We start from the raw sequence: 24,485 nt of genomic DNA on the forward strand, positions 1-24,485 counted from the left end.
TAGGCAGCCACATAATAAAATAAAATTAGTTCATCTTTACCACCGAAACCAAGCGTTTTATTATCTACAAGTGACTCCTGCCCAACATCTGCCTCACCTCGCCAAGTCTTCTGCTCCAAACCTTCTGGTGTTACCTCTTCAAGACCAGCCGGCCCTCCTCTGGAAAAGCGCCAACGCCAGAAGCGAGCAGAGACGACAGCACACCCAGTGCCCAACATTCACCAAGCCTGGGTGCGGGAGGCAGATTTCATCATCAAATATTACTACTATCATCATCATCGGCCGTAAAGGAGCATTCTCATCGGTTGAAGACACGGTTTGGACCCGGCGCCTAAATCTACAGTCTTGTGCGGACTCCCGTCCAGTACATATATCCAAATTTTACTGGAAAGGGCAAAAGGAATATTAAGAGACACAATTGATCCAACATATATGGGGTACCCTGGTCACCCCCTTCGGGTGACACATGATTTTTACCTTCAGGTACGTAAAGGTTAAACATCTTCAAAATTCATCACAAGACATTCTCAAGATATTTCGGATTAACCCTTTCGAACCGTGTTTATATTTGAAAATACAGATATAATTTTTTTTTCCTTATATCTAGAGAAAAAAAAAAGTTGACGGTTTTAGTTTTTCAATTGCTGTTACAACATTATATTTTAGCTAATGGTTTAGGTTAGGCAGTAGTCATTTTTACATTTTGAAATGTCATTTTGGTGTTCAATCTCAACCAAATTTATTTTTGCCTATTTTTTTAAAAAGTAAATCTGAATGTTTAATTTTTATGTAACTTTTTTTAATTGAATAAAATGTTATATTTTTTGGACACAGTACCATTTTTGCCATTTTACATGAAACAGGCCCTCTGAGACCTAATTTTCTTTCAAATAATAATAATAAGAGTTTATTCCCTAATGTTTGCAGGGAGAGTGCAATGCAATACATTGCATATTTTGAAATAAAATATAGTATAATTAGAATAAGAAAAATAATAACACATAGATAGGCACAAAAAATGAGGAATTTAAGTGAAAAAGGATAAACACAAAAATATGTGTAAACAGTCATTTATGGAGGATATTTGGACATCTCCCGTCTGCAGGGGGACCCCATCCAAGCAACCATAGCAGTGATGATTGTGTTATTTGATTGGCGTAGTCTGCGCCATAAGCTTCCCAAGTGGAGGCGGAGAAGCGCTCTGAAAGAGTGCACTCGTCCCTTCAGGAACATTTCCGTAGCGCTGCAGTTTCTCGGTAGGTGGAATAGTTGGCGATAAGCATTATTGAAAGCAACTGAAAAATTAGCAATTACCTACTTCTTAACAATTGAAAAATAAACACCAAAAATTCTCAAATAACTCAACAATTATTATATTCATCAAACATATTCTACTAATAGCCTTTTTAATTCAGGTCTGAAAGGATTAATGGTGATAAATTACATTTTTTCAGTTAACTACACGATTAGTAAACATTTGTTGCTTTATTATCTAAAATATGCGTTTTTTAATAATACATAGGTATGTTACATGTACATTTTTTATTATTTTATTTCGAAATGTGAATAAAGCAAATTCGATAATTCATTTCAAAAAGTCTGTATGTTATTTATTATATTTTATTTTTCTATTAATTATAAATAATATATATAGACAATTTCATTACCAACAGATTGGTCATTTTTTTTTCTTTAAGGTACTCGATACGAGGAGTTGGAAAACAAATAAATATCTTTAATTCCTATTTTCTCAAAATAAACTTTGATGGACTTAGTTCATTTTAGAACTGAGCCCCTATTTTATGCCCTCAATGAAAATTAACATTGCTCTATTTATTTTATCATACAAAAACCATCTTGCTGAGTTACAGATTTGTTTGTTCAGTCCTTTGGAAACTGAAATTCAAAAATGGTTCATTGTACACCATACTATTTACCCCAAGATAAATTAAAAAATCTTTTACCTTTGTTTAAATGCAATTTTCAGAAAAAAAAAATAATGTATTTTGCCTCCGAGATACAAAAAATGTAAAGATGAAATATTTAAGAGTTAATGTTTTTTTAAATTAATCGGTCGTTTATTAATACATTTTGAGTTCCAGGCGATAGCTTCTTTTCAAAATCAATTGGCTTAGGCATTAGCCATCTTCTCATTGATTTATTTCTCCGACCATTTTAGGCACATCTTCAGTGGACGCGCTGTAGCTGCATTTCTCCTCTCAACAATCTACAGGGTGTAAGGAAAAATAAACAGTTTAAAAAAATCGAATTTATTTTTTTTTAATAAAAAAAAAATTATTTAAACTTTAGTTGTTACAAGATAAATTAATAGTTTTAATTTTAATCAATCATTATGTATTTTTTTTATATCAGATATTAGATGTTTTTCTAACATGTAATTACAACATAATATTACAATTATAATTTAGGTACATATAACATATTTAAATTAAAATCCTATTTATATTTAAAAAAGGTTTTAATAAACTCCTAAAGTGAATATATTATTACCTATAGCGTGCAGCAATTTTGAATTATATAAGTTTTAGAGTTCACAAACGAAAACAAAAGCGGCATATGAGGTAACTTATGAGAATAACAAAGTTATACAAGATTTACGGAAAATAAATGAAAATTTGTGTTTTTATACAAATATCTATTATGCTTTTTAAATTAGATGTCAGAAAAAGAAAATATACAACTTATTAAATCTGTTAATTGCCCATACGACATGTCAAAATCCAACTAAAAAATAGAAATAATGCATAAATTCAAAAATTAATTATTTATAATACATAGACCCTTTCGCTAAGCATAGCTTTTTTTGCAGTAGGTACCCATTTTGATTTTCAAACATTTGTTTGAGTGTCCCATAAATTGAGACCCTGACCACCTCGAATTATAATTAATAAATTAAATTCATAGACACCCAAATTGACAGATCTGCCCAACATTAAATCTGGTTATTATTTCGACGAGCCGGACGGACAGGAAGGATTTAGAGCGCTTTGAATAAACTACATCAGTCACAAGTTGACCGCTGAAGAGCGCACATTGAAATAACCAGAGCCGTAAAGAATGTAACGCAACGGTTTGCTGAATGTTCATTTTTAACTGAACCACCAGACGCGTAGCAACATTAAAAATGAGTGAGGTGGGTTAATTATAACACATTTGCAAAGTGTAACAAAAAATTCAATTTCAGAAACAAGCCCAAAATTTTCGTTAACCCGATTTGGGATTGTAGTTTTTACGCAACCAGCAATTTGCGCGCCATTGTAAAAAGGACTAGTAAGCAGATTTATTTTCGAGGACTGAATAGTGATATTACAATGCAAGTTGCCTGTACACTGTCAGATTCATTTATTGACAAATCGCAGAAAAAGAGACAGTCACGCCGCCTCCGGTGCTCTGCGCAACTTGATTTGTTCCCCTTTTCCTGATTGGCTGATCTATCAATTTTAATGTCTATGATTATCATAAAATACCTCGATCGCCTGCATATTGTATTAAATAAAGTAATATTATTAGGGGGTTAAAAACTGTCAACGTCAAATTTAAATCAGAAAAACATTTTAGTATGCATATAATTTTTTATTCTTCGTTTATTTTTATTCTTCGCTAATAAAAGAAATACATACATCATGGTTGGGTTACAGAATATGTCCAGTTTAACCTCGACATAGGGACAATAATTGGTACATCATAACCCCGTAAAATGTGATTTTAACCACGTCGAACATCACAATAGCCTCGAAATTGCGCACGGGGGAGTCCTAACGCCACATGATAAAACAAGTACTTTAAGGAATTGATTAATTGGAAAAATACTTTTAACATAATAAGCTACGATTAAACTCGGGGGGCATATTCCGTAAGTCAACCAATGAAAGTTATCGAACTAAAGAAAAAATAATTCATTCATTCAGTTATGGAACTAAAGAAAAATAAACTGATAGAGGTGTGTTGCAGGCATGTAAACACCACAAGTAAGCTTCATTTTTTCTTATTGCAAAAGATCAAAATTGGTCACATCAATTTTATTCACCCTTCTATAATAATAATATATTCAGTGATAACAACTAAGTTGTGTGTGTGGTAAGAAAATAATTTGACAAAAGAAATGTTAATTTGTTTTCCTTGTACTCAGATTGGAGTAAAAATTGATTTTTGAATGCACCTTGTAATACATACATAAATATGACCTCGACAACAGTTGAACAAATTATTTAATTGGCTTTCATGTCAAACAGATCGACTAATTTATAGCTAAATTTGAATTAAACATTTTGTATACATATACAGGGTGTATCGGCACGTACCCGACAATTTTTAACCAGCGATTCCTGAGCATATATGGAGTAAAAAAATGTTATGGCCACTTTGCTGTTTGGTAGAATTTTTTTTTTTAATAAAAAAAATATTATTCATATTTTCACCACATGTCACCACTGTTTTATCGTTTGTCAAAGTTTGAAAACCCATCTGGCAATATTTTATTCGAATTTCGTTGAATAATGTACGTATGTACCTACATTGGCGCGCTTTTACAATCACAACGAAATGGCACGGCACCATTCGTCTCATTTTTAACTATTATTATTTAGTGTGAACGAAACAGTAAAGACGCTTTTCGATATACTTGCTAATAACAGCTGTTGAACACGAGAAGCAATACCAATGACAGTGACGAAGCGTAGACTTTTATTTTTTTGATTTTTATCGACAAAAAAATGTTACCGGACAGCAAAGTGCCCATAACATTTTTTACTCCAAATGTGCAAAGGAATAGCTGGTTAAAGTTTGTCAGGTACGTGCCGATACACCCTGTATATACAATATATAAATCATACCAGCAAAATAAAATAACATTTGGTTCTTAATAGTTTTGCGCCCCCAGCCTTGGGACCTTCTTTCACAGGGATATGCAAGCATCCGACACTCATAACTTGGAGACTGCCACCATACATCTGCCCGGAGGTTTGTACAAACTAAGTGACATTTTGTAAACTCGTCCAAAGTCATGAGACTCGACCACTTGCGTCATCGAGACTTTAAACATGGCAGGAAGCAGTTAATAAATACGAATCTCACAAAAATGATAGTCACATAGTCACTTGTGTCAGACATTTTGTAAAAATATGTGTGTCAAAGTTGTTCAAAGTCAACAAAAAATTACAGCAGTTGTTAGTGAGGTTATGAAAACAAGTTTAGATGTTTCAAAAGGTGGTCGCGACGCAGATGTCGTAATTTCAGTGGTGACGTGTACAGATTGTGCGTGACAATTTATTTGCGACGTCAATACACAACATTACTATCGGATACTTGCAAATTCCTGTGGGAAAAAGGTACAAGTCTAGAAATTAGGTATATTCTAAATATTTATGATTGTGGATAGCGCGGCACCATTGAAGCTTTTGAAGTCATTATTAGATTGGCTGTATTTTAACCCATGATCTTGGATTGGTAGACATGAAACTAATGAGAACCTAACATATTTTATACGCTTTTGGGAGTGTGACCGTAAATAAGTTATTCTTTTTAATGGCAACCAAAAATTGCATTACGTATTTACAGTATTAAATGTTGATTTAAAAATGAAAAGCAATTCAAAGATTTTTAGTAAACATTTTACTTATAACTTATTCAAAGGTGCTAACAGCTCCTAAGTATGGGCATACCATTGACAGCTCCGTTGTAACCTCTCCCTCTATCTGATAAAATATGTGAGTAACAGAAAGAGAGGTTACAACGGACCATGAATGAATGTTAGATGATTAGTCAAACAGAATTTATAGAGAAAAGCGCATTCTTAAAGCAAGACAATCCAAGCACATTGTCAAGTCACTCCCACTGCATATAGACACACATTTCACTTTAAATATTAGATTTAATTTACTCTAATGCAACATGATGAAACTTAACCTCAATGTACTGAGACAACCAAAAACCTTTTTATTTACATATATTATACATGGGCAATGTCTGGGATCTAGGATATCCATTTCTTTCAAATCGGTATAAATCACACTTCTGATAGTTTTTTCTTCAGTGCCACACACCAACAGCACATCTAGAAGCAGACATCTTCTGAACATCGTATGATATTTTATCAAATTATGTACTGATTACATATAATTGTTTTCACTAGGCCCAAAGCATTCCAGTGTCATAAATATAATTAATGATTTATTATCCATTCAAAGAAATGTCCTTTGTAAAAAAACTAGAATTTCCTGAAATGATTTTCCACCTAATTCAAGAAATATATAACTAATTTATAAAAGCCAAGTAAAAACTACAAAAATTACCTCAAATTACATTGCAATTTAATTTAATGATACTCCTTCTTCAGTCCGTTTCCTTATTTCTGACAAACCTGATCCCCCCTCCAATTTCAATGGTGATATCGCCATAAAAAGATTTTTAATTTTAGTGAAAAATTATGACAGCAAAATAGTTATGCAAAGCAACACCAATATGCAATATTTATACAAAAAATATTGGACAGCAATACCTTTCTTGCCATTGTATAAGATAGAACCTTACCACATATATTGTAAATTGTCTTTTAAATAGGAGGGAAAGCTGGGTTGATCAATAATTTTACATAACCTGGGTCGCTCACGACCCACTGGCAAATTGATTGGGTACATTTACACTTAGAGAAGGGAGATGGATAAGTGTCATAAGTCAAAGTACCCGTGGTACCCGAGACCCGGGTAATATGGGGTACTTTCATTTGACATAGGTAGGTAATAGGTAAATAATGGCCTAATTTAAATTTCAGGTATCTACCATCTCTATTTGTCCGTCGCAAGAACGAGATTTGAGGTGCCCGGTCTACAAAATTAACATAACTATGGTCATTTGCCACGATAGCACCAGTCACATTGGATTTTTTGTGAGCAGGTTACAATGAATGGAAAGTTCACGATCGATCCAGTACTAACAGGGGGTGTTGGAGAAATTAATGTTTATTCGTAAAATTTCTTTAAATGATTGCAAGAAACGGCATCTTTCAACCCAAGGTAAATAATTTATCTCTGTCAAATTGGAAAGACAAAAAACCAGCAGCAAATCAACTAATATAATTTAGAACTATTGACAATAATTGAATGTAATTTGAGAATGTCTCGCACTCTTGTCTCAGTACACCAAGGAAGTTTTCATATGTGGGTACAAGCTTGGCTCGCTGAATCAATCGGCAAACACAAATTAAACTTTACAGAGATATATATTGGATAACCAACATTGCACTGATGTAATGCCGTTGTGTCCACAAGTTTGCTTACGATGATAATGACTTAGTTTAACAGCCCTCAATCTGAGGGTTTTGTATACTGATTCTAAATTCAATTCAGATAACCAAGATTGCGCCCACACAACAGAAGTCTAGGAATGATGATGTAGTCATGATGAAGTTGAGTAGTTTGATGAGAATGATGATGAATGGATGTTGTCAGTTGTCATGCAGAGTAAAATAATGCATACATAATATGGTTGATGGGCTAACCCTTTCCTGAGAACATCAGTGACAACAATGACTACGATATATGGGATGCTGTCAATCGTCTGACAGAACAGATTATAGATATGATGCTAAATCTCTCTGAAGACCATCGTTAATGACAAATATGATATGATGAAAGGATGCTGTCAATGTTCACCTGAAGGCAGAGGACCATCAATGACAGCGATGAACAATACAAATATGAGGCGGCTTGTTGTTTGTTGGTTAGTGACCGGATGGTATGTTTGTTTATAACAGCAGGTGGGTGAATGAAGTATACGATTAAAGTAGGAATTAGGGAGCTGGTCTAACGTTTGCCGTTGTTGTACGTCATGTTCCGCAGGGGTGCCTTAAAGGTGGAGGCAGCCTGCTGCTGGATCTGATATGCCAACGGGTGGATTTTGAAGCCATATAGTCTGAAAAAGAAAACAATGAGAATGAAGCATTACAAAGAAAATCAGCTTAAACCCCTTGTGCAATTTTGGAAGATATTCTTCACAAACAAACCATACTCTTTTAGGAGATATATATCTTAGCCTGACACAGTCTCATGCTAATTGTTGTTCCAGAGAATTATTTTTAATTTTTCTGGAGTGTTTACAATATTTTTTTTAAAGCCCAAACCTAACCTAAAGCGCGGTATTCTCTCTTTTTAACACTGTTTAAATCATTTTTCTCCGTAATACAAAATGAAATAGCATAACTTTTATGAGACTGTGTCAGGCTAAGATATATATATCTCCTAAAAGATATTCTCTGGAACAACAATTAGCATTTAAAAATGTTTGTCAAGGTTTTCAAATTTTTAATAAATGTTTTCATAAAAAAAAGTGAGGTTCAATTAACTTAACCACTGGAACGTTGCGGCATATAATCAATTTCAGCCTTAACCCCGAGAGCGTTCGGTTGCAAATTTCCTGCCCTCTTTCAAAAAATCATACCTCTGAATTTTAAACTGCTTATAACATTGAATGCACCTATACTATATTTGACCGTTTATCCCATATTTTTAGAGTTTATAAAAAAATTATTTAAAAAAAATCATAACTTATAAACATGTGAATTCTGCATATTATATACTTTAAAATTGCCATTCGTGGTACCTACTTAAATACCTACCTACTTAAATACCTACCTACTTAAATACCTACCTATATTAAATATTATGACTTCTGTGTGTTGTCTATGGCCAAGTTGATAATAACATAGTAAACCCATAGCAATCGATGTTTTTTCAAATTTGACCTAAAAAGTAATTTTGGACTCTATTTTTTTGAAAAAAAAAATTAACTCCAAATATGATATATATAGATTTTACCAGTTTCCCGCTTGTACTATGGGTTTTTTCGATACTGTGTATTTATATATACATAGGAATGTATTACAGAGAGGGATGGATTACTCTTTGCAAATCCGTACCTGGGAATAAACTGGTTGACGGGCCTTTTGGGCCTGTACTCCGGATGCACCATGAACACCATGTGTGGGAATCCGGTGCCAAAGTAGGCCCCGTCAGTGTGGTGGTGCCGCGAGGACTTGGGAGTGTACACGTCCATGCACTTGGGACAGTAGCTCTTGACCATGGCTTCTCCAGGAACGTCTGAGAGTCCAAGTGGCAGCATCGGCTGAGATTCGCAGTAGACCCTCGGACAGTGGCCGAATTCTCCGGATTGGTATTTCTCCATCATCTGGCCGATGCCCTTGTTTGTGAGGATGTAGCGAGCGTGTATCAGGCCGTACAGCATCTCTGAGGCTTGCTCGATCAGGTCCGAGTGATTGGGATTGTCTTCTAAATCATCATCTGGAAGAGAATTGACATAGATACTATTAACGTCTAGTACTGTTGTATTCACTGAAATGGTAGGACTAACAGAAGTAGGCAGGGATGAGAAGGGGTGTTGCTAATGCTGATGCCATTTCGAGAAACTTTACATTCTTAATGACAGTCTCTCACCAGTGCAATATGACTACATCATATTTATAGCATACTGTTCCACACTCCAACGAGCTGCAAACATACTATTATATAATAACCACCAAAGAGACAAACTGCTACAAGTGTGTTATGGGTGTGTCTGGTATTGCCTGTGTCCGACTTAGATTCAAATAACCTTACATCGGGTGAACTAGCGCAGGAAAATTCAAATATATTTTTAAATCATTAGGTTTATGGGAAACATATATTGATAGATATGTGCATGTTTTATCAGTATGCCAGTGTCTACATCCTATATTTATTAGTCCAATGAATAAATGAGATGAAAAGATAAAATAAACAAATTGAGGAAGAAAAACTGACACAAACTATTAATAATGACAACTCAAAATAATGAAAACTGAGAACATTTCACTTACGATATCATGCACCCGATCGAACCGATATGAATAGGACATGCTGTGAGCCTCCTCACAATATTCTTTTACAGGCATTGTATACGCTTGTAGTCCCTTTTCAGCTAGTGACAATAAGTAGGCGTAAAAAAGACAAAGGGCTGTTCCTTGCCGGTGGAAGCATATGCCGATAGACAAATACATTTATTGCTAAGCTTTTTTATTGCAGCCAACTCTCGCTCGTTACCTATATAACCAGGGGAACTACATCGAAATTCAGTCAAGCATCAGGTTTATGACTTGTGAGGCCGGAAAAGGAACGGACCGTAGGAAGGGATTTGTTATGTGGCTCTTAAAAAGGCTTGGAATAAGAGGAAAGACGGAAAGACAGAAAGACAGAAATTGAAATACTGGGTTTAGGGAGGAAAGACATACATTAAAATGCTGTATTTAGGGAAGAAAGACATTCATTGAAATTCTGTATTTAGGGAAGAAAGACAGACATTGAAATGCTGTATTTAGGGAAGAAAAACATTCATTGAAATGCTATATTTAGGGAAGAAAGACATCCATTGTAATGCTGTATTTAGGGAAGAAAGACATCCATTGAAATTCTGTATTTAGGGAAGAAAGACAGACATTGAAATGCTGTATTTAGGGAAGAAAAACATTCATTGAAATGCTATATTTAGGGAAGAAAGACATCCATTGTAATGCTGTATTTAGGGAAGAAAGACATCCATTGAAATTCTGTATTTAGGGAAGAAAGACAGACATTGAAATGCTGTATTTAGGGAAGGAAGACATTCATTGAAATGCTGTATTTAGGGAAGAAAGACAGACATTGAAATTCTGTATTTAGGGAAGAAAGACAGACATTGAAATGCTGTATTTAGGGAAGAAAGACAGACATAGAAATGCTGTATTTAGGGAAGAAAGACAGACATGGAAATGTTGTATTTACTGAAGAAAGACAGGCATTGAAATGCTGTATTTAGGGAAGAAAGACAGACATTGAAATTCTGTATTTAGGGAAGAAAGACAGACATTGAAATGCTGTATTTAGGGAAGAAAGACAGACATAGAAATGCTGTATTTAGGGAAGAAAGACAGACATGGAAATGTTGTATTTACTGAAGAAAGACAGGCATTGAAATGCTGTATTTAGGGAAGAAAGACAGACAAATGCTTTATTCAATGTGATTGTTATTTAACATAAATCAACTTATACAAAATTCCAAGGTAAATATTAATTAACTATTATTGTGTGTAACTATTATGACTTGTTCAATATGCATCATTGATAAAAATAATAATTTGTTTCAACTAAATTACTGCAATTAAACTGGTAAAATTTACGAATCCCGCCTCACACTTAAGTGGGAGTGTACGCACTGCGATTAAGCAGAGCGGTTTTGGAATAGCTGAAAACGACAAACACACTGCCGCTGGCGTTTTTACTCAATTATATTTCAGTACCACCATACTGGTAATAGTATAAACAAAGCCGCAGTGCAATTTGTACACGGTTTGGCGTTTTCAGATATTCCAAAACCGCTACGTTTAATCGCAGTGCGTGCGCCCACTTACACGCATTTTTCTTTTAATAACACTTGATTTCAACTTAATTACTATAAGAAACAACTATTTATGTCCGAGGAGATGGAAAAACATGCACAAAATAGGTTATTAGGTTCTTAGTTAGGGTTATTTGAATAATTTATTCATTCATAACCTTCAAACATAACTTACAACATTTATCAGATGATTCAAATTTTTTTTAAAACATGGTGGATGCACATTTTGAACTAAAATGGAACTAATCTTTTACCATCTCCCCTGAAATATATTGTTTTTCTTGTAGTACTTGTTCAAACAGAAAAGCATTTTTTTTTTAATGCGTACTATGCTTGAGGCAGATTCAACATCAGATATGGGAAATAATGTTTTAAAACAACAATTTCGTTTAATAATATTGTAGAAAGCAATCACTTTGTGGTTTGACATATTTAATAAAATAAAATACTTTTTTGTTTTAAAACCACGATATTTATTAATTTAAGATTAATTTAAGTATTAATTTGTACCCTGATGATGCTTAAGTAAAGCGAAACCGGTCGGTTCTTAAATTAATAAATATCGTGGTTTTAAAACAAAAAAGTATTTTATTTTATTAAATTTCGTTTAAATTTATACGGATAATTTTCCATCTAATTAGTGGCCATCTTGAATGTTCATAGAACTATTACTATCAATACGAAATTTAACGGTAGGTATTGCCAAATAGAGTGAAATATTTGAAATTATTAATAAGATTATTTGCTATTTTAATGCATTTTCTCCATTTCCACTATTTTTTTTCTTACAGTAATTAAGTTGAAACGAAGTATTGTTGTTGATAATTATGCGTATTAAGAGCTTGTCTTAATAGTAAATATCTACCAATGAAATTATTGAAAGTGAAAACCCAAAATCAAGTGTTTTGGAAGATCTTTAAATATTGGTCAGATTTATTATAAATAATTAGGCAAGAACCTTAAAACCAGGGTAATCACAAACTTAAGAAATACATGCCTCATGGACCTCATGGTTAAGAATTTCAACAACGAGAATGTCTACTTTTAAGTGGTTGGTTAATCAACACAATGAGAATTTAATCCAAAAACGCTCACTAATTGGTAACATAAACCACTCTAATTAATTCATTACTATTGTGTCACACATTATGTATAATTCAATATGTGAAAAACAATTACACTGTAATATTCGATGGAACAATTGTGAGGGAGTAACAATTTAGACGTATTTTGGTTAATTATTGAAATATGAAATTAAAAATTTTACCTGGTTCTAAGTCCAATATCATATCTAATGCTTGTCTGTAGTGTGGGACTTGTTCATTTAGGCCTGTAAGATTAAATTTATCCTGGATATAGTCTTCGTCCACCTAAAACAGAAACGAAAAATGGACGACGTGAAACCAAAATGTCATCGGGGAAATAAATCCAACACCAAACGGCGGGGCAAAATTATAACAGTACCTCGCAAAAGAACTCGTTTCCGCGCAGACCACAAAACCAGGAAATCCATGATACCTCCTCTGAGCTGCTCATCTTTCTGAAAAAATAACAGGTATTGACATAAACTAACACACAGATCCGACAATCACACCGCCGACCGATGTATTTATATTCGCTAATTTGAACTCAAAATGGACACATCGGGAGTATTTTTTTGTTTCACTACACTTTAAATTAAACGAAGAATGTATTAAGATGATTTACAATGTTTAAAAACGCGCAAAAATACTTGTTTTTGTATAAAATATCACCACCTTTTGGTTCCCTGATTAGCCACGCTTATCTTTACTCCTGAAGAGAGCCGCTAAAGAAGACAGTTGAGTTGCGCAATGTCAAATTGTACCGGAACATGTTTTGTACTACGTGAGTCAAATTAATTTTGTTCATGATTTTCATGGTTGCCAACTTGACGAAGAAAAAAATATCATACACCCTTTTGCTATGAGGATAATTTAATATTACTAATAAAACCACCACTTTGCAAAACGACTGAATTTAATTGCCTATAGATTTCGCTCATACCTAAACTTGAATTTTATCTTTTACAAAAAATAAATTCCCCAAAACACAATGGCAGTAAATGACCGAAATCTCCATATAAAAGGCCCCGAGAAAAATAAATTCGTCTGGGCCTATGTCATCTTTGAGGATGCTGTGCGGGGGTCTTTTTGAGAAGATGAAGTTCTGAAAATATTTTAGGATGGAGGAAACACGAAAGTCTTTCTACAGTCGACTGTTGAACTCGAAAACGAGTCGTAGAAACGACCCGTTCTCGTGAGATATATAAATATAAGTCAACCAGACCAATAATTTCAACTAAAGTCAAGGGTTTTTTCTAGTTTTTTTTTTATTATTTTGGTGCTCCAGACCAAAAGTGGCTGCCTAATTCAACAGTAGTTAAAAGTATGTAATGGACAATGGTAATGCAAAATATGTAGTTGGGTGTACGAATTGACATAAATACGTAGAAAGATATACCAATAATTATATTTGATAGCTGACGTTTACCCGGCGTTGCTCTAGTTATAAAGTTTTTAGGTTGTGAATTCTAGTGTACCATCCTGAAAACTAGGTGTAATTTAGTTGGAAATAGGAAATAAAAAGTTTTTTTAAAGTGTTTATTTCACTTGATCGCGCAATGTCTTTCTCGGGTATCTTACACCCACTTCCACGTCATACATATTTACATTCTACTCACACCCCATTCTTCGTTTATTATTTTCTTCATTAATTTGACCATGTATAAGTATATGTTTCACTTGATCGCGCCTGTATCACTAATGTGCACCATATTGATACTGTTAAAAAATACTAATTTGACTCCGTGTGTCATTCCAGTGCAAAGATAATGCGTTCAGTCTTCCTCGGGCGTCCCGTGCGTTAAAAAACAACAATTTATCGACTTTAATTTGGCTCGTATGTATAAATTCGAGGAAATTAACCTAGATTTACCAACAAAAAAAAATATCTTTGAACAGTGAAGGAGATCGTTCCTCTCGGATTCCTACTAGTCTTCGATCTACGTCACGAGCTTGCGAGCGGCCCGATGCGTTTTTTCCGATAACAGCCAACCTTGTTAAATACATTTTCTACGAACCTTGCTTGTGGAGGTTAACAAAAAGTACCTACTTTCTATATTGACTAAGATTAAAATGTAAAATGTTTATGGTATTTTAATAAATCCGTTATGTTGGAGGCTTGTCTAGAGAACCAAGTTAGCCAACGTAGCCAACGTTTCAATTAGAAATCTCTTGGTGTGCGTTTGCGTCGTTCGTTATCGAAGTCAAGGAGCTCGTCGGCGTACATTTTTTAAATACAACAGAAAACTGTAAGTTTACCGAAATATTTCTACTTATTCATCAAATACTATTCGAACTCTTATCTTTTCTCCATATTTAGAGTATTTCAGGCTTTGAGTGTTAAATAATCGGTAACGATTTCTCAAAAGTAACATGGCGGACGGCCAATTGATGTTTTTGTCAACCGCGTTTGTCAATAATTTATGTCGCATTCTATAAACGTGCGTTTATATTTCAGATTTCACAAAAACAATGTCCAGATTCCGCGAATGGGACGTTCAGTGTAAGGTGTACGTTGGCAACTTAGGCTCGTCCGTAATCAAACAAGACATTGAGAACTCTTTCAGCAAATACGGACCTTTGCGAAATGTTTGGATCGCCAGAAACCCGCCCGGTTTCGCTTTCGTCGAATACGACGACCCCAGAGATGCCGAAGATGCGGTCAAAGGATTAGACGGAACGTGAGTTAAATAAAACAATATTGATTTAATCATACTACTTGAAATAATTATCTGCGTAAACTTTGTATTTGAAGGCTTTTTGGTGAGCAAAGTAAAATTCAAAATGGCCTATGGTTTTTCCGCCTAATTTGATAGATGAATTTTCATTCGTTTACATCGATGTGAAAACGGGTTTGCTAAAAACAACTGCAAGATTATATAAGTTCATATTCAGCGAATATCTTAAATATTATAATGATTTATTTAAACTTGACATGTTCTTTGATAAGGAAGTTGCATCCATGTCAGTTAGTTAATATGATGATCCAACATTCTTTGATAGGAATTGCCGTCTGATACACATCTGATGATCCTTTATCTTTCTGATTTACAACTGACATGGAATTAACTTAATTCTATTATCACTACAAGCATTCTGGAGTATGTACCCATTTAATATTATAATATAGAACTGAAAAAATGCAATGCGTCCAATAACATTACAATACACAAATACTTGTTATTGTCTCACATATTATGGCTAGTAAGAAACACTTGTGTTTCCAGTAAATTCTTAATTCAAACGTTATGTACGACAAAGGCAGACATTTAAAGAAGATGTGTGTATGCAAGAAATAAACAATTTTCGTATTTAAAAGTTGCGTCGAATAGTACATCCTATATCATGTGAATAAGATGTTTGCTCTCTTACACTAAGACAGATATGGAACACGACGTGAGACAAACTACTGCCAGTCTGTCCTTCATACACTTATGTGTTTCTACGTTCGCTATCTCACTTTCTCTAATGGCACTCAAAATATTCGGGAAATAATTGTATTATTTATAGTAATAAGTCATTTGCGCGTGTTTTGAAATAGAATGTTATTCCTTGGCTTTTACACAAATGTACAAGAGTCCCAACTGCTCCCAACCATCTGGAGCCAGTGAGACTATGGTATCCCATACATCATTGGAGTATAATATGAGCCTGGAGAAAGTGGGGAATTAAAGTATTTAGATCTGGTCATCAAACACGCAACCTTCGGATTGCAAGTCGAGAGCCTTACCTCTCAACCACTGAAGGCTTCAAGTGTTTGCAGAGTACTTTCTCCTCACACACAAGGGCATTTTGGCACTTTTATGTAATTAACTAAGAGGTAGCACACAAACTCACGCGACGCGTGACAGTTTAATACTAAAATTACGAAATCGGCTATTTTGAGAGTTATACAACGCTTCTGTATATATGTATTGTCATTGAATACATAATTTATGTAGTGCACATGTTATACTAATAATGGTTCATAGCCCTTCTCTCTTATTTCTATTATCTATGGTTAGTTGAGTTTCTGTGCTTATTTAACATTATTAAAAAAATCTAATTTGGTTTACGAAATGAATATTGCCATACTATGAAGTAGTTTTTTTTTTTCAGCCGAATTTGTGGAAACAGAATTCGAGTAGAGATGTCCTCTGGAGGAAACAGACGTGGTCCCCGAGGAGGTGGTGGCGGCGGTGGAGGCAGAGGTCGCCGCTATTCAAGGTTACTAATCAAATTTATTTATTTTACACTGGCAACATTACAAGTTTACAACATTACCACCCTTTCAAAATCAAATTTCAATTCCGACAAATGTGTAATTGTAGAAAAATAACTTTTAATTTTTGTGTAGCACTCTTCTTAAAATTTGATTTTCTAACAACTATAAGGCTGGACTGTTTGATCAGAAGTATAACTTAAGCCAAGAAGTTTTAGCTAAATTTATATTTGAGTGTTATTGTGAATTTTTTCACACCGTAACGCTCCACGTCAATCACTGATTCTCTGGCAGTGAAATTTGGTCAAAAGCTGATGAGTCGAGATTCGGTGATTGAAAGGGACCTTAGAAATCCCAAAAATGTTCCTAATTACCTCTTGATGACGTTGTCCAATATGAGGGAAGTTCAAACAACTATACCTTTAATCTGTTCTATCATTTAAAACTATTATTTTTAACTCTTTCAAATTATAATCTGATCTATTCGGCTGTCGCACATGTAATCCATAAAGTTTCACTGAAAAACGTATGTTGTTTCAAAGTGGGATAGATTGTGTTGAAAAGGCCAGCATATTGTAAAGGTTTATATAAAAATTCAGTTAAATGGTTGTTTTAAATCTGCTTCTCTTATATCCCGAATTAAACAACCTGGCTTATGTGATCTTTGTTAATACAAATGTATGAAATAAATAATACCCGATTATTTGATGCATTTGAACCTCGTATTATTAATATGTAGCTGAACATCTTTACACAATTTATAAAATTTTCACTTACAAATCTTAATAATTTCGACTTGCCCTACTCAAAGTATTGTAATGTTCGTTTACATGAGCAAATATCTAAATATTATCATGAAAATTTGATATTCACTATTGAAAAAGCAAAACTAGTTTTAATTTATCAATTTTTCAGGATAATAAACATAGGGTATGTCTGTTTACACTTTTTAAATTCCCCTCATATTGTTCTATTTAATGATGAACTGTTTGCGACCAGGTAAATTTAAAATAAATATTTATTACTTATGATAAATAATATAAGGTATAAAATGTGGAAAGAAGAGTTGGAGGCCTCTTCAGGAGTCCTGGGAAGATGGAGTATAGGGTTATGGTAGTCCAGTACGTATGACTGGATAAAGCCGCTGTTCTTAGAAGTCAATTACAATTGTTTTATAATAGGTATGTTGTTGCAGGTCGGTGCGTTTTGTGTTTTACTAGACAGCTGACGTGAATTTAGCTTTTTATCAAAGTTCTTACTGGAGAAACGTAAATTGTTTAAACATATTTTGAAGTTTGTTAAATTATTAATGAGCGAAAGGAAATGTAACGTAAGCTATACTGCTGCACTAACTAAAAACACAGTGTCTCTCTTGAGAGCTCAAGGAAGACAATGTGATTTGATTAAACTCAGAATTAATAAAGGGAGAAAGACAGATTTTGAGGTTTTTAACTTTCTTTTCTAATTTCTAAATGTTTTTTTTTTTTTTTTTTTGTTAACAGTATTAGCGTTACTATCATATTATATAATTCTTTTACTTCCTAAAAAACTAAAATGATTCACATATAGTTTTTTCATTTTTTTTTTTCACAAGTTTTTTTTTTATAAATGTTTGCCAAAGTTTGCGCTGTGAAGTTAGCACAGTCTAGGTTAGCCTGTAAGGGTTGATATATTGTTTGTATTATGAAGGTTATTTCATTGTAATGTCTCTATGATCTAAACACTCAAGAGTGTTATGCTACATGTATATTTACAGACTGAAGTGCGAGCCGAGCCACGAATTATGGAAAAGTAACGAAGCAAGCTGCGCGAAAGGCCGCTTGCGGTTGCTTCGTTCCTTTCCAAATATTGGTGGGTCGCGCTTTGGTTTGTACATGTGTAGGCAGCATTAGGGGAGGGAGGAACAGAAGGAATTAGGCATGGTAGTAGAGCGATGGCAGTTGAGCGGGCCGGAACACCAACTGAAGCGAGCATTTTGTATTTTTCAGATATAATTCAATGCCAGATAACCCAACTCCAATCTCTCCCAACCGCAACCACTACCACCACTTCTTTCCACCGTGAAACACTCGTTAGTGTCTGCTACGCTCTGCGCTATACTGCTACTGCAATAACACAGTCGGCTGCCCGCGCCCGCCCCCGCCCCCCCGTTGTCTCTGTCTGGCCTCTAACGGCCAACCACCGCCAACATTACTACCAACTACAACCAACTCTACCAACCAACCTCAGCTCTCATTCTCATACTCCGAACCAACTGCTTCGGTATGGTCCCATCTTTATTATGGTCTCTTTTCTCATTCATTCATCATTTTGATTACTGTTTATTACTGTTGCTGACTTCTTTTATCCATTCAGGTGGATTGTGTGATTCTGCTCCCTCAAACTAGTAAACCTTTGTCACAAAACAGACTATTATACTTACTACCAGATGTTTTATTAAGTGCCTCTTAAAACTATAGCTTTCCACTACTTGCAACATGGTCGCCATTCAAATTCAAGCACTTGTCCATGGCGTTTCACCTTGCAAAATGCAAATTCCTTTTACACTAATCTCGACTGCACAAAGTGCTGGGCCCTAAGCTAGTGAGTAAACATACGGGCTCTACGGGGATGATTTCCATATGTTCACTCGCATGAAGAGGTGACTCAGGGACCAGCACTTTGATGATAATGAAAATCAGGTTGACTTCACTTCCGGACTGCCGATATTTAAAATAGTGGAAAGCTGTAGATTTAAGAGGCTTGTAATAAAATGTCTGTGACTGCAAGTTTTTTTTTTATTTAGTTATAACCAAATGGTGGTTACTTCCAAACAAGCCTCTTATGCACTTAGAATTCAATGTTTTTTCCTTCTCAAGCAAAAAAGTAATTTATTAGAGTATTTTTGAACCTGCCATGCTAAGGAGTGTGTTTGTTATGACAGAAGAAATAGAATTTGAGGTTTGAAGATATCATTATCTTATGTACTCAATAATTTAATCAATTTAAGAAATACGTTCATTACACATCTCATGAACGTGCAGTATTTTCAGTTTGTCAATCTGTCTCTTAGTTTTACCAATAATAGTTTATTTTCTGTTAAATATATAACATAATATGAATGATTTTTTAAAATTATTTTTGTGCTTATGTACATAGTTCAAATGATGCAATATCCACCACTGAGGAATTGGTCACAGTTTGTAGATAAACATAGACCTCTGTTTATGAGCGTAGAGTCCTTGACAGGTATTTTAGGTTTTATGTCAAAGGTTTCTTGGTGAAGTAAATAGCAGAAGCACACAATACTAATGTTGTTTATGGCCCCGTAAATCTGGACCACTAATAATATAATTAACTAATTGTTGTTATCTCCTCCCATTTTATTGTTTCAGTATCAATTATTATTATTTATCTTTAATAAATATTTTTACTTTTATTGTTTTGGTTAGGAGAAGATGGTGGGTATGAAATTTGTAGTATGTTCATCATCCAATTAACGTGAAGTAATAATTAAGCAATAATCTGACTAATTTCACTGTTAATCTGATGATGGGTATCTGATGTCTTTTTTTTTCTATAGTTGAAATTTCAACATTTTTATCAAAAAGGAATTAATCTCTAAAATGTGACTAATTTTACTTAATTAAATTGATTTTGATCCAAAACTGAACTTACATATGTATTGACACATTCTCTTATCTGATGCTTGTGAAAATTAATGGTTTTTTTTAAATAATTGCTGTACGTCAGCATTTATCTTATTCTTTGATTGACCACAATCCGTCATCGATAAGGAATTCCAGTTAAGTGTATTAAGTTTTCTTGTATATATTTATACTGTGCTTGAACTGACCTGTTCTGATATTACGGAACCCACTCCACTGTCTCTACAATGAGAAGTGACAAATTCCTCATTGCATAGCTCCAGAGCAACTGAACGGAATGTGTGATACGTATTGATAACAACAGATCAGAAAGGAGAGAAATGTTCCTTTTTGATAGAGATGGTTGGATATATGTAATGTAATGGTATGCTAACACTTTGCTTGGTTGTCTTCACATCAGATCGCGCTCCCCGAGGTCACCACGCAGATCCAAGTCCCCGCGGCGGTCGCGCTCCCCCAAGCGATCCCGCACTCCACTCTCGCGCAGCCCCTCCAAGGATCGGGGAGGCAGCCGCTCGCTGTCGCGGGACAGGCGCTAGCCACTCAACACTCATTCCTCCCACACCCACACCACACCACACTCTCACCACACTCTCACCACACTGCCACACACGGCTGTAATCTGACATCATTCACTGTTGTCATTCTTTAACCAGTGCCCAAAATGCTTCACACGGTTATTAATGCATCTTCTAAAACGATTTTAATCATTTACTAAAGAAGATTTGTACTGGTTTTCATCATACCTACTGACAAATTGAACATTTTGACTTTGTTGGAAATATGTTAGTTACGTTATAATAACATGTAACATTCTGGTTACTTTATAATAACATGTCATTGGATACAACATCATTCCACATGTGAACTTGTCGCTTGTTGGGGGGGGGGGTATTTAATGACTTCACAGTGTTTAACATAAATGTGTAACTTTGTAATCTATTTTTAGATTTATACAGCAAGTGTAGAATGCTATAAAGTTGAGTGTGCCCACCGGAGTATGGTGTTTAGTCCTGTATGTCAATGGAAGATATTTTGAATTTAAATGCAAATATTAATTTATAGTTTTTAATATAAATATATGACATTTTAACAATACAGCCGTAATGTTTGCATTTATCGTCGAGTCTTTGATGTGTTGCCCTTTTGCACGAAATGCGGCATTTAACAGAGATCCGGGGAATTTTAACCAATATTGATTGATATTATTAAAACTGCTCATGCGCCAACTGCAGTTTGATTTTAAAGTGCCACTAACAGCCAAACTTAAATATCCTATCAACAACAAATAATACATCGCAGTTCATTATTCCCAACCTCTCATTATTAAATTATGTATTTTCATACACATTGTAGATGTTACATATTGTTGTTAGACCTTGCAGATTTTGTAATCTGCAACGTTCCATGCAAAGTTATTATTAAAACAAATAAATTTATAAAAATGATTATTATTTTTTTTTAAATATTTTGTGCCATTTCATTCTGATTATGTTCCCAAATAGAGTAATTTATTTATAACATTTTAAATCTCACGCGAGTTAAGTACAGACTATTGACTTTTGTCATGATCATTAGTTGTTATTATTCTCCCGCATCACTGACCAAAGAATAGTGAATTGAGATGTGTGTTGTGATATTTTGTACTTGGTTTTGTGAACCACACTGGCTTGTAAACTTTCATGACATTAATAAATTGTATTTGACAAAATATTGACTTTTCTTAAACAAATGTTTTTCCAGACTGCCTACTCTGTATCTTTCGGGTTAACAAACCAGTGAGTTCGTGGTTCAATCCTTGCCGATGCTGTCAACTGAGTCGTCTTTAACTACTAAAATATTTCTGTAAATATATTAAACACAGTTCATATTTTAGGTATTCCTCTAAAATACATTTATATTTATGTATTGCATGAAATAATTACAATATATAAATATTTATGAAGTGTATATAGCACTGGAGCACGAGGTATTTTTTAACATCGTAAGGGAAGGGTTAATACGGGTTTGTGACATGGCTAAACCGGTGGCACAACCTTCTGAAAGATACAGACTAAGCACCCATACCAATTTTTTTTTTAAAAGAAAAACATTTCCTGGTTACGAATAACCTGACCATAATTTGAAAATCTCCTGCTACCACCACAGTAAGTGGAAAATGTTGCTTGTATCATGATGTAGGACTGAGCCAGCTGAGGAATTGAACTCACAATGCCTGGGCGGGACCAACTCAGCCAGGCGTTGATAAGTATGACATCGATATTCTCCTAAACAAGTTAGCTTCGTTTGGTTTTTCCACAAGACTTTGCTTCATATTTATGAAATCGTAGACGGTTAATTTTTTATAAGGGTTCCGGTTCTCTAGAATTCATAGTTTTTTCTGGAGTTCCTCAGGGGTCTATCCTTGTACCGCTTTTGTTTCTGCTATTCATTAACGATATTGGTTCAGTCATCATTCATCGCACTATTTACTTTTTGCAGATGACTTAGAACTGTACCGTTAAATTAAAACACATTCAACGCACTTCTTCAACGTGATTAAATTGGTAACGCTGTCTGAACCTTATGAGACACATCAAAATAATTTACTAAGGATGGGGAAATTTGACCAAAGGTTTCCTCCTTCTGCACGACAATGCGCATGTTCACAAGAGCCGTGTTGCGATGGGCATCGAAATTTTGCCACATCCACCCTACAGTCCTGACTTGGTTCCCAGTGATTACATATTACCTTTTTTCAAACTTGAAAAAAAAACTTTGTGGGAAAAAGTTTTCAAGTGATGAAGAAGTGAAGGATGCAGTTTCGACATATTTTTTAGACAAAGATAAATCTTTTTTTTTTTGAGGGTATACATAAGTTAATTGAAAGATCCGAAAAATGTATTAGGGTAGCTGGTGAATATATTGAAAAGGAAAAATGAATTTTGATTTTTATTTCCACTCCTTACCCCATTCCGCAAACTTAAAAACGTTCATTTATTTATTGTTTTTGTGTTTAATTCGTAGAACTCCATTTAATTTTTTTATAAAATAATTTACTCACCACTTCTCAGTATTTTCACAAAACCCAAGCAGTATAATGCACCCAAATAATTCATAGCAATAAAGTCATTAGTAAATAATTAAGAACTCATTACCATTTACTGAGGGGAAAACATAGATTGGTTCAGTGGTCAGAGCTGTCGACCGGAAATCGAAAGGACACGGGTTCAAGTCCCGTTGGCGTCATGTATCTTTTATCAGGAGATTTTTCAATGTGGATGAGTGTTTCAGGCTAATAATTATTGCTTATAAAATAATTGTTACCCTTTGTGCTATGCATAAAAAATCTTGTCTTAAACATTAGTTTACCAAAAAAATAATATTTTATATTACATGATGGTAAATCCAAAAACACCACGACTACAGATTATGAAACCACAAAAAAATTGCGCGGGACTAATGTTGCCAACGTAAAAACATAGAAACTGCTATCTAACATTTAATATTACAGCGTCATGGCCCCATGTTCAGTATTTGAATCAGTATTTTTTGTAATGGTATCACTCAATTGCCAGGGCTCCTACCAGGGAGCAACTTGACAAATTTAAATTATCTCTCATAGCGAGGTTGAGGACCGACTGATATTTGGGGCTAATGAAAAAAAGATGAGTGGAGATAGTAGGAAGAATGTTGCAAAAAAGCATTTAAAATAGAAAATGCATTGAGAAAAGCATTTAAAATGCAAAATGGAAAATACCCATTTTGCATTTCCATTTGAAATGGATTTATTTGAAATAAAGCACATCTCTGGTTATGAGTTATAATTAATTATGGCCGCCCGGAGCAAGATGGCGGCCATGACTTTGTGGCCACTCAGAGGGAATGGGATAATAGTTGGTATCTTAAATAAAGTGGAACATTCCTGACATACCTTTAGATTGGGAAAATGAAGGCGTCAGAAACTGGCAAGACTTCCTTCGTTCACATACATGATCTTTATTTCATTAAAACATACACTGGTGGGATGGGATAGATAGATTGCGTTGCAAAGGTTAATTATACAAAAGTAGTTTGTTTTATTAGATATTTATTGTTTTCAAAATGATATTCGCACACAAGATTGTAGAATACTTAAGTTTAAAAAAAGCACAA

General features: G+C 34.3%; 2 protein-coding genes across 4 annotated transcripts; one reads left to right on the forward strand and one right to left on the reverse strand.

The window, feature by feature from the left end:
• Positions 1-1,466: 1,466 nt before the first annotated feature.
• Positions 1,467-13,285, reverse strand: CkIIbeta (casein kinase II subunit beta). Of its 2 annotated transcripts, XM_089643184.1 has the most exons (6): positions 13,179-13,285; positions 12,886-12,961; positions 12,689-12,791; positions 8,933-9,314; positions 7,826-7,929; positions 1,467-2,227 (listed from the first exon to the last, which is right to left on the reverse strand). In XM_089643184.1, exons 2-6 carry the CDS (start codon positions 12,955-12,957, stop codon positions 2,220-2,222), a joined length of 669 nt encoding a protein of 222 aa, XP_089499310.1. In that variant the 5' UTR covers positions 12,958-12,961; positions 13,179-13,285; the 3' UTR covers positions 1,467-2,219. The 2 variants fall into 2 exon arrangements, with proteins under 2 accessions (XP_089499310.1, XP_089499311.1); XM_089643185.1 differs by lacking the exon at positions 1,467-2,227 and having other exon boundaries at positions 2,255-7,929.
• A 1,336-nt stretch (positions 13,286-14,621) lies between these two features.
• LOC149414662 (RNA-binding protein 1-like) lies at positions 14,622-22,062 on the forward strand. Of its 2 annotated transcripts, none has more exons than XM_089643186.1 (4): positions 14,622-14,752; positions 14,962-15,184; positions 16,602-16,709; positions 20,752-22,062. In XM_089643186.1, the coding sequence occupies exons 2-4, from the start codon at positions 14,976-14,978 to the stop codon at positions 20,888-20,890; spliced, it is 456 nt and encodes a 151-aa protein (XP_089499312.1). In that variant the 5' UTR covers positions 14,622-14,752; positions 14,962-14,975; the 3' UTR covers positions 20,891-22,062. The 2 variants fall into 2 exon arrangements, with proteins under 2 accessions (XP_089499312.1, XP_089499313.1); XM_089643187.1 differs by lacking the exon at positions 20,752-22,062 and adding an exon at positions 18,693-18,900.
• The last annotated feature ends 2,423 nt before the right edge of the window (positions 22,063-24,485 follow it).

Source organism: Hesperophylax consimilis, chromosome 19, assembly GCF_061612785.1.
Source record: "Hesperophylax consimilis isolate HC1 chromosome 19, BYU_Hcon_1.0, whole genome shotgun sequence".
Classification (NCBI taxonomy): Eukaryota; Metazoa; Arthropoda; class Insecta; order Trichoptera; family Limnephilidae; genus Hesperophylax; species Hesperophylax consimilis.